This window comes from Eucalyptus grandis, chromosome 3, assembly GCF_016545825.1.
Source record: "Eucalyptus grandis isolate ANBG69807.140 chromosome 3, ASM1654582v1, whole genome shotgun sequence".
In the NCBI taxonomy this organism is placed as follows: domain Eukaryota; kingdom Viridiplantae; phylum Streptophyta; class Magnoliopsida; order Myrtales; family Myrtaceae; genus Eucalyptus; species Eucalyptus grandis.
The window spans coordinates 61,139,545-61,151,205 of NC_052614.1; the positions used below are offsets into that span (position 1 = coordinate 61,139,545).

The window sequence follows — 11,661 nt, forward strand, 5'->3', positions numbered from 1 at the left end:
TCATGCTATTTTTCCAAATTAATATACGCAATAACTCCCTTTGGGTGAGTAATTGTATATATTAATCTTTTATCAATAGGGAACTCCAAAAATTTATGCCCAAAATTCATCAAACAATATGAAACACTTTACAACATGTGCTTCCAATGATCATATTGCACCTTTTCAAACAACAATTTTTGCCACAATTTTTTTTAATTTTTTTATTATATTATTATTATATTATTTAAATATTTCGGACTCCCCGGGCCCAGGACCCCGAGCAGCCCAAATCAGACCGCAGGGCCTGACGTGTGCGCGGCCCAAGCTATTCTTTTCACACCTTTAGGCCCATTATAATATTTATTCTTATTCTGGTTTTGGGCTCACGCCCATGAACCAAGAAAAGAAAGTTTCTAGGCGTGAGCCCAGACCAACTTTAAAAACAAGACATAGAATAAAATTAAGGCAGGATGGGCGTAAGCCCATCCACTGACCCGGCCCGGCTGGAGGTCTTCTTCAACCTCCAGCTAGGTCCCGAAGTTGCAGCAAACCGGGTCATGAAGTTGCAGCAAAATTCTCTCTCAATTCTCAACGAAATTATACAAATTATATATGGTTGGAAAGATCTCAACATGTAGAACAAAAGCCCTATGGTTACAGGATTAATAAAGCAAAAAATCTACACAAAAAAAATAATGCCCATATTCGGCTCAAAGAGGAGGATTCCGAATTTTTCCATAAAAAAAAAAAGAAAAGGGGGTTCTACAATCATATACGATCGGCTCTGATACCACATGTATAAAATTAGGTTTTCATAAACAATTTATCAATTAAGAACAAGCGAATCCATACATGATTGTAAAATACCGATATCAATAAATATAGCGGAATTAAAGCGTACATGTTTGAGCCATTGCTTCATTTGAAAAAACTAGATCACTCGATAATCGGGGATCTATCGAATACTAGATCTTTCTCTCTATGACCTATTTCGATATAGCAGCTTTCAATGGGATTAAAGCAAGCGATAGATATAACCTACCCTTTTATAAGCTAGAGAGGGGACCTAGCAAACCCTAATCAACAGCGTGTCAATTGGGCCCTTCCCATTACAGGCTTCAGTCAAACACAATTGCCTACACTTTGCTGCTCAACTAGGGCCGTTAATAATAGATGTCAATACCCAATTCAATCAGATCACTTTAGGGTTTAACAAATATTGGAATATCCATTAACCCGATTATTTAAAATAAAAAAATCAATTAATTAATGTAAGCCCATATTATAGGAAATTTCCAACAGATAGATGTCCAAAAGCCATCTCATCAAAGCTAGCGAGCCTCTGTCTGATCAATTTCAACCCCATGGCACCAAACCACAGTGCAGTCACACCATTTACATGAACTTCTTACACTATCTTTGCCTGCCTAATTTTAAGGAAGCGATAGACAGATTTCACAGAAAACATTCCATTATTATCGCAAGCCGTGCAAGCTAATCCTCCCTCAAAGATCGGAATCGAAGCAGCGCTAGTTTCATATGTAATGTTCACATACCAGAACGTGTGCTTCTTCTAAAACAACATTCAAGCTCTGATATTATAACCGCTTGCCAAAGGATCTTTTCTTCTTTATATAGACAAGTAGAGGAGGGACAAGGTAGAAATGGAACCTAAAATCTCATGGACCGATCTGTTGTTCCTAATCAGAAGACAAAGGATTGGTAGCGTATCATCCCAAACAAAACACAAAAAATTACTGTTCATATGCAAACTGATTACAGGGGATGGAAGAACAGAGAGATGAAAACAATTACATAGACGGATCTTTTCTACCTTAGACTGGTGATAATCAGTCCATAACAATTGGGAAAGTAGGAGAGTTCTCAAAGGCAGGAGCCAGTACTTTCATCTGTCTTAGACAACCACGATGGGTGGTTTCAATCAGCAAGCCCATAACTAACGCAGCTCATAAACTTCACTCAACCCAGTTTGGCAAACCAAGCCTCTTTCAAGAAGATCCGTTTCGCAACCCCAACTTAACGCAACCTGACGGTTTCGTTTGGGAGAATAATATTGGGATTGCGTATGTGTGGGTTAAGAGCCGCCAATTCTTTCCATTTAGCACCAGTTCCATGAACACGGGATGAGATGCTCCACAATGTGTCACCAGGCTGTGCCTTAGTTGCTGCTGGGCAGTAGATTTAGAAGAAGCAGTCTTCGACTTCAGGAACGGATGCTTATTGCTCTTCCCCATTCCATTAGCGAGCAACCAACGGGAACCAGATTGTTGCTGGTTTGAACTTCCCCAGACCTTTCTCTTCCCAGGATCAAATATGTTTGATTAATTCTAGACTATAATTATTTTACGCATGGTTGTGATACCCAAGCCGTGCATCTACGACGACGTGGGATTTATAGATTTTAAATGAGATGTGATTTTAGAAGAGTTTAAGATTAAACCGTCATCTTCTACTAATTTAGATATGTCAAAATGGGATATATACTCATTTTTTTAACCATATTTGATGGGTTGGATGATTATATGAACTAGTTATATTTACTGTGGGTTCAGAATGGTAAAACTTATAATAATATAAGTGTTAAAGAGATTCACAACTTATTTAGATCTATTTTATCTCTATGACTTTCTCTTTATTCTCTCGCCCTTACTTGATCTCACGCTCGCTCACTCTTTACTCTCACTTTAGTTTGTGTATGAGTTTTTTTTTTTTTAATGATTAAATATAGAAGTGTTTTAGCAATACATGTCGTGTCGTTCATAGGTCACTAGATTGTATTACATGAAAATATGTCAAAGCATGTTAAGTAAATCAATTTAAATCGGACCATTTTCGACCCTACCCATTATTTTGATGGGTCTATAATAATTTAAGGTTTTGCATGGTTCAACATGCAATGTTTAACTAATTGTAGATTAGAGTCGGTTTTACGCATGGTTTACACATGCCGTGCGTCCACAATGACGTGAGATCTACAAAAATTTATAAACAAGGTGAGATGAGTTATAGAAGAAGTTAAGGATTAAACTGTTCGTCTTGGATTATTTGTTCGTACGTAAACGAAATTGGCCAAATTGAAAGGTCAACGCAATCTTGGGGAAACACGGGAAAAGGTCGAGACCGTTGACCGGGTAACGAAATCGCGCCCCCGCTTCTTTTTTGACCCGCCGGGGGCGATCGTACGATAGCCAGCGAGACCAAACCACGCGTGGCCCCACTCGCGGAGCAGTCCCCCTAAGTTAAAATAATTAATTAATAAAAATATTATTTTACTAATAATAGTTATCTATAATTAAATATTTTTGTGAACAATAAAAATACATTTTAATTTATTCATTTTTATAAATGAAATGAATAATCATTTTTAAGAAAATATTTTTCAAACTATTTATTTTCTCACGAAATAAATAGGAATCTTAATACACTGTCAAATCCCCGTATATGCAAAAGCCGGAGGTCTCAAGTTTGTCCGAGCAAATCATGTCTATAGAGATGACGGCAAAGCTGCAGCGCAGCTTCAAGGTGTGACAATTTGCCGCTGGCAAGAACAGGGGCAAGCACGAAAGTTGGGTTCGGAGGTGGCCGTACATAGAGAAGGATGAAGGGAGCCACAAAAAAAAAAAAAAAAAAAGGCCCTAATTAGGGTTTCGTAATATTTCAGATTGAGTGCAGCTGGGATTAGATTAAGTGGACACATGTCGCAATCTCAATATGAAGACTTCGAGCGTATGCACAGTAGGAGGCAGCAAATCATGCGCCCGCTCCGATCCGCCTACAACTCGCAAACTCGCGGCAACCGGTTGGCACGCCGTCGACTTTGACGACGCGTTCCTTACGGGAGTCGCTGGAAATCTCTTTCGCTTTCGGCAGATCCGCACAGCTAATCGCGAGCTTAAAATATAATAGAAGGTACGAGTCCCGTGCATTGTTTTATATAAAAGAGGAAAACCCATGCAAGTGAAAAGCACTTCTCCCAGTCGATTCACACGTCTTTGCTCGTTCACGTGCAAAAAGGGGTGTGCCCGCCCTCCTTTTCGATCCGAGTCTTGCGGGATAAGATGACATTCTCGAGAAACGCATACAATATTCTCCAAATAATAATATATATTTTTTGGGTTGAACGCGTGGAATATAACGAGGCAATAATTTAAAAGGGTAAAAAAAGATATACAACCTTTTTTTTTTTAATATTATGATCTCAAGAAGGTCATCTGTGTTTTAAATTTGAAATTATATCCTTTGTACATGCAATGTGAAAAGTACGGAATTATAAAAGGGAACGTATTTATTTAGTATTCACTTTAATAGAAAACTTTATTACCACTTTAAGCAATTGACTCGATGGTAAGAATTTCTTCCACATCGTGTGAGTAGTGCATATAAACCGATTAAACATAACCAAAGTTAAGTAATCATAAAGAAGATATACTTTTTCTATTTCTCTATATATGGTCTACTAAAGCTACATTCTTTTACTCTAGATTTTAGCTATCAAAAATGCAAAATGAAAAAAGAGAAAAAAAAAGTCCCAATTAAACGTAAATCGCATTTTTGAACACATCCGCTCGTCCAATGGTATCGAAGTGCAAATGGTTATGTGTAGTGAATCGGATTACCAATCAAGTATTATTAAATTGGTTATATTAGCACGATAATGATTAAACCAAGGGGGCCAAAGGAACATGTCCGAATCGATATTTTGAATCTATATCATGGCTCTGTGGAACGAGCAAAATGCCAAATTCCTTTCTATGCAGACCCACTTCCCCCGACGTCGTGAGAGTGATTGACCAAGCTCTTAATTAGCGTTATAGCCAAGCACAGTAAAACTGCAATAAAAATTATTTTATAGAAAATGAATAAATTAAAAATTATTTTTTTAAAAGATAATCGCTTGCAAAAAGAAAATTGAATGAATGAAAAGTATTTTCATCATTTGAGAAAATAGCTAAACAAAAATTGTTATCAATAATGAAAACATTTTCATTATATGTTTTCAAAACGATACAAGTGATAAGTTTTTAAGAAAATATTTTTCAAATCATTTCTTTTCTGCGAAGCAAATGAATCCTTTTAGAATCACTAAAACGCAAGATTTTGCATTCGAATAATTTTCTTTTATATATGCGACATCAAGCACCGAAATTACCCATGATACTCTTGAATATATCCATTTAAAGGAGCCCCAGCACCTAGTCCCCACTGCCCAGTGCCTACAGCAAAAGCATTTATGCTCAACTTGGAGAGGTAATTGCATTGAAATCAATGTGATGTTAATCTTTCTATTTTCCCCTTAATTTTTGCTTTTAGCGAGAAAATGCCAAAGAGCATCGTCTTGATAATTTGTTCATCAACTATGCCTTAAAGATTTGATATTTCTTAATTGAAGGAAGAGACTTCAACATAATGTATAAATACTTTTCCATTATCAAAAGTGTCTTGGGTAGTGTGATTTCCACTTTTAGTTATATTAACTCATGCACTGGGATACCTGCTAATAAGATCCTTTTGCCAAATTACACTACATATGGATCTCGTGAGACGAGACATGCCTCAATGAAGAATTGCGTCGATTGTTTTGTCTAAATTGACTTTTACTCTGTGTTTCATTTGTTCACACTCATAATCCGTGGCTTGTAAATTTTGAGCTTTTTACAAGTCTAAAAAGTATAATTTTTTTTGCAAAACGGCAATTTGATGCAAAAATTCACATGTACTTTTTCGAAATTTTTAAAAATTGAAATAATACTTTAAAGTTTGGCGGAAAAACAAAATGCTTTCTGCTAAAACACAAACAAGTAAGTCCTTTTGCTTATTATTTTTTACTTAATCAAATATTGCGGCTCACACGCTTTAAATACTTTTAGTCCAAGATCCTTGAAACTATTACAATGAAATGTGGATATACATATAATTTTTCCATAACTTTTGAAAATTCAGATAATTTATTAGATTTTGACCGAAATTGAAAAACTACCAACTGCTTTGGCATTTCAATTTTTTTATATAGTTGACAACACATAAATATTCCAAATCACTATCAAGTGCCTTATAATCTTAAATTGTTGAACTCAACGCTATATGAAAATGACATACAAAATCAATGGGAAAATTCCAAATAAGGGCATGAAATAAATATTTTTCTAAATAAGACCCTAAAGTATCCTCATAAGACCCTAAAGTGTCCTCATTCTCAAATAAGGGTTTAAAAATGATTTTATTTCAAATAAGAGCCTAAAATAACTATGTTAATTTCAAAAAAAGTTTGACTTTCTAGTTGAACAATGGCATTTTGTCATTTACCTTTTTTTCTATTTTTCTTTCTTTTTCCTTTTTTGCCAGTTTTCTCTTCCTTCTTCGTTGGTGGCCGGTACCCACCCACAATGCCCAAAGAGGGCTAGGCGAGGGAGGGCCTTGCACTGGGGAGGCGACCCTCGCTCTATGTGAGGCCTCCCTCAAAATCCATAGGCGAGGGCCGCCCTCACCAAATTTGGGCAAGGTCGCCTCGCCAGCGGGATGGCCTTGCCTCAACAAGGTCGTCGAGCCCTAGCCAGTGCTTGCCAGGAAAAAAAATAAAAAAGAGAGAGAAGAAAAAATAATTTCAAATTAAAATTTTCTTTTGATGAAAATACCCTTGATCGTCTAGAATAAATCAGCGAGATTAGGCCCTTATTTGAAACTTCCATGACCATTTCAAACTCTTATTTAATACAAGGTCCACTTTAGGTCATTATTCGAGAAATGAAGGTATTTCAAGCCCTTATTTAGATTTTTTCTAAAAGTAATTTCTAAAGTGATGTGATAGATTGTAAGAGTCAATTACGTAAGTTGAAAAAGAGTGGAAATGTGACCATCTCATCAATTCCCTTTGAGTGTTAGTGACTCACAACCCGTTACGAAATATGTAACGAAGCACAAACCACAGTCGGGGCCCTACGCCCTCATGCTCCACACCCACTCGACGCGGAGGTGGACGGAATCGTCGTGCATGGAAGACTACGCCTTGTTTGCATGGAAGACTGCGCCTTGTGGTCACACTCACCTTTAGGACAAAGCCAAGACCACAGTCGGGGCCCTACGCCCTCGTGCTCCACACCCGCTCGACGCGGACGCAAGGAGGCCGAGGGAAAGATGAAAAACAGACTGAGGAAAGAGGAAGAGGAGCGGCACTGGCAAATGTGTACATACAATAGATACTGCCGTCGGAAAAAGTCGGGAATAGTTACGCGAGAGACATAAAAATGGTACGCAAATCGATATGAGTCGGTAGCGTGAGAAGGATCAACATCATTGAGGCGGGGAAGTTCCATTCTCTTTTCCCTCACTTCTAATATGTCATCTGGACCTGGCTTAGCTTAAGTCCGATATTGTCATACCCCAAGTAAGAAGTCTCTGTTTCGAGACTTGTAAATTGCATCGTCGAACTGAGTCGACCCTGATTTCTACAGTTTGAGCAATCAAGGGAGTTTGTCAAATTGTCCGCAAACCAGTCCGACCATCACATACATTCCTGTTCTTTTCACCTATTCTTTCCAAGGACTAAATCAATAGAAGAACACAGAACTTTGATCTTCTTGCATTTGCATGTGGATTCTCATTCCCTTATCCTCTTTCATCAATTTATGTACCTTCAGTGACGGAATGAAAGGCTACAGGTACAGTTCAGAGTCTGATCTGCCAGGAGATTTATTCAAAGATAATCTCATGAATTTAGTGCACAGCTTTGTGCTTAAGTAGCTAAGCTTTTACCTCTCCCCGACAGGTCGGTTACTCCAGTTTGTATTCTGCAGGGAGTGTTCATCGATGTTGGTTGGATCGCCTCTATAGAAAACAATCACAAACCCTTTAGACACTGCCAAGAACGGCCAGACGGTGGCCATTAGGATACGCTGTTTTCTATCTTTGTAGTATTGGTTTGTGGCTATTCAGGGAAGACATTCTTACCTGATTGGATGCTGCTCTTCTTTCCAGATCGTTGGCCCGAATGCAGAATAGCCAGGGAAAGATATCCGGCAGGCATTTTGACTCAGAAGAGGAGCTTGTCAGTCACATTTCGAAGAGGTCTCTAAGACGAATACCGGGTAGATAAATCTTAATTAATTAGTAATGGCTTCACAGTTCTTTAAGCTGAATTTGAAACATGACTACATAACTTAGCTCCTATATATGCAGGGTGGCTTGACTATGGAAGACTGGAAGCCGGAGGCTAAGCTGAAGACCCTCTTCAAAACCCACCGAATCCATCTGCCAACAGCCTGTGCACAGTACCATCTTCTAATGCAACTTCTCGAGTCTTTGTCATCTACAACTACGTAGACCAAGAAGTCTCAAACTCAAAGATTCTCGACCTTTTTCCAGTGAAGAAAATCGACTGCTTTAGCACTGAACTTTCTCATTGGATTCAAGAGGAGCACGATCCTCGTTGCTTACACACCAGAGAGCGTTTGCCACATCTGATGAGGCCGACAGCGACATTGGTTAACGCCCAATAATCACGTCGAAGGGAATGTTTAGATGAATAGTCATCTTTAGACTCATCTAATCCTTTGACCATGTGAAAGAGAGACTCAACTGCTCCACAATGTTACTGTTTTTCAAATAGATTATTAGGAGACCTTCCAACAAAACTAAATCTTTGATAATTGAGGTTACGATTGGTAGTAGTGATAATAAGCTTCTCTACTTTTATAGTTGGTAATAGCAAAAATGAACTGTGCCTTTGCGCTCGTGTCTTGGATTATGAAAGAACTTATTTTAAGAAAGATTTAATTTTCTATCGGGTCAAATTTTAAGAAAGTTTAGCTTCATTCTATAGATGGAGAGCATACTCGGCAAATTACATGCACTTAGGATATCATTAGCCTCAAGTGATCTTCGATCCGGGTCACCTATGCCAACAGCCTCTAATCATGTCTTTCAGAAATTGTGCAAAAATCTTTATTAACTCTTTTAGGGTCGGTATAGCTAAATGGGATATTGAGAGAATTCGGGTTTCGAAACTAGAGATCTCTTATTCCAATCTTAGCAATTATCTATGACACGTTCTAGATCGAGGTCACGTAAACACACCTTCTTAATCGATTTATGGTCTGACCCGAAGAAAAAAAAACCGACTTATGAGCTTGAAGGGTATTTCCTAACTAGAATTCAGGTAGAAAAGTCTCCACGTATGTGTCCCTGGATTATTAAATAAATTATATGAAAAAATTACAATATTGTGATAAAGATGAAAATTTACATCAAACATTCGGATGCAAATAAGGGCGGACCAAATTTTGATCTCCACCGCTCAACGAATCTGGTCGAATTTCTTCGTTCTTTCGTCCTAGTAAACTGGTAGCTTGTCGGCATTTCTTCCATCGCAGCCGTTAAATAATGAGTACGATGATCCGGGTAGCACAAACCATCGCAGCCGTTAAATAATGAGTACGATGACCCAGGAACAGGAACAGGAAGTCAACAAGTCAACTCCGCGCGGGAATCTTCTGAATCATGTGACTTTTTGACTTTTTAACCCCGCATATTACGGTAACACCACTTTTTTTTTTTTTTAACGGTAACACCACTTGTGAGAGGAGTGTAATCACTTCAAATGATAAATTCCAGCAACTTCGAGTTCAACCCAAGCTGGGAAAAATGCCATCGATCACAAGCCCAAGAAGGACGTCGCCATCCCCGCCATCGCATCAACAAGCTTCCTTAGCATTTGAAAGAAGACAACGAGAGAGGAGGCTCTATGAAGCGTCGCATGGCGGGTGCGTCGAGTCGTTAGCTCAGTTGCTGCAAGAAGACCGACTCATCCTGGCTCGGGCTTCTGTCACTTGCTTTGACGAGACACCATTGCATGTGGCTTGTATGCAAGGTCATGTACAGTTTGCCAAGGATCTTTTGGCCCATAAAAGGAATTGGGCTATGGAGTTGGACTCGCAGGTATGTCGAAGCGAAAACCTTGGTTGTAGTTGTTTGATATCCTTTTGTTAGATCAAACCGAACCCAGTTATCCTCACGAATCAGATAATCGGAGGAATCGCAACTCTTTTGATTTGGTTTTTGCAAGTTTTAGGCTTTTAGCCATGTGTAAAGTAATTTATAAACTATATTTCCATGGAATATCTCTACATAGATCACACTATCTTGCTTGTCAAATTAGATTTTGCACATGTAATGTAGCATTTTGTTTTCCAATTTTCATGATTTGTGAGAAATTAAACTCGTCATATATCTCAAGGAAATTAACAAAATTCAGACATAAATCAAGTCATAGATTTCCAGGTTAATTCAGCCTGAAAGATCTTACAGACACCAATGCATTTGAGTATCTTGGTCTATTTAATTTGAAAATGCGATATATATAAATCATATGAACGTGTCCCTCAATAAGAATGCTCCATAGCTAAGCACTTCACTTTTGCAGGGACGTACGCCTCTTCACTGGGCATCTGCAAACGGATACGTTGAAATAGCGAGGGAATTGTTACAATCAAACCCCCTTGCATGCCTTGTCCATGACGAAGATGGGTGGACCCCACTTCATCTAGCCACAATGAAGGGCCGAAGCAACATTGTGATAGAGCTGGTGAAGGCGAGACCGGAGGTAGCTGAGCATAGGTTGAGCCACGGCCAAACTGCTCTCCATTTGGGAGTGAGTCATAATCGTTTGGAGGCTCTTAAAGTCTTGGTGGAGACGATGAGAGATGGTGATTTGGTGAAAGCTCAGGATGATGAGGGTAATACCATTTTGCATTTGGCCACAGCAAACAAGCAAATAGAGGTAACCCTTTTTGCTTCAAATTGCTTCAAAATTGTGACAACCTTAGATATCACGTTCCAATTGAACATTTTATGCATTCAAACTTCAGTGGATTTATTGATTGAAGTAACTTACAGGAGATATCTTTGTTTGTTGTTTCTTTTATAATAGATAAGAAGCTCATCTTTTTGTGCAGACAGTGAAATATCTGCTTCAAATAAGAGAAGTGGACATGAACACAATGAATAGAAATGGCTTCTCTGCTCTGGATATAGTGGAATATTTTCCAAAGGATTTCAAAGTCATTGAATTGAGAGAACTGTTAGTACATGCTGGAGCTCTAAGAGCCATAAGATTCCCTGCATCGACAACTCACCAAGTAGTTGTTGATAACAGAAATGAGGAGAATTCAACTGTTGTAGTTGACCTAGCATCTGCAGCACTTCCCTCCACCAATACTCCTCCATTAGAGGCGGTTCCGCCACCATCTTTCTCTGGGAAAATCAGGAAGCAGAAGGGAGACAAACACGAGAAATGGATCAAGAAGAAGCGCGATTCTCTAATGGTAATGCTTTAGCTAGATGTCTTGGAGTAGCATTTGCTGTAAACTTAGATCAGATTGCTTATGTTATTGCAATTAACATCATAGCTCACAGCTAGTTAATTTAAAATCTCTATTTGTTTCATGAAAATGGATGATTCAAAAATATTTTTATAAAAATAATCATTTGTATCGCTTAAAGTAAATAGTTATGCTTTCTTAAAAATGTTTTCTACGTATGTACTAAATTGCTCATAATTAAATAGCTATGTATAGAAAGAAGATCAAGAGTTACAATAATAGATGGCTTATGATTTTTTTTTTTTAAATAATAGAGGGCAATATAATAAATCCAATAGTGAGAAGA

The 11,661-nt window shown here is 38.2% G+C and overlaps 1 protein-coding gene across 1 annotated transcript in view; it reads left to right on the top strand.

Annotated features, from left to right (window-relative positions):
• Positions 1 to 11,330, top strand: part of LOC104440250 (ankyrin repeat-containing protein BDA1-like) — a 66,010-nt gene extending 54,680 nt beyond the window's left edge. The window contains exons 2-3 of the mRNA XM_039309881.1: positions 10,418 to 10,774; positions 10,950 to 11,330. Of these exons, the coding sequence (XP_039165815.1) occupies positions 10,418 to 10,774; positions 10,950 to 11,330 (738 nt within the window). The remainder of the gene's footprint in view (positions 1 to 10,417; positions 10,775 to 10,949) is intronic.
• Positions 11,331 to 11,661: the final 331 nt, after the last annotated feature.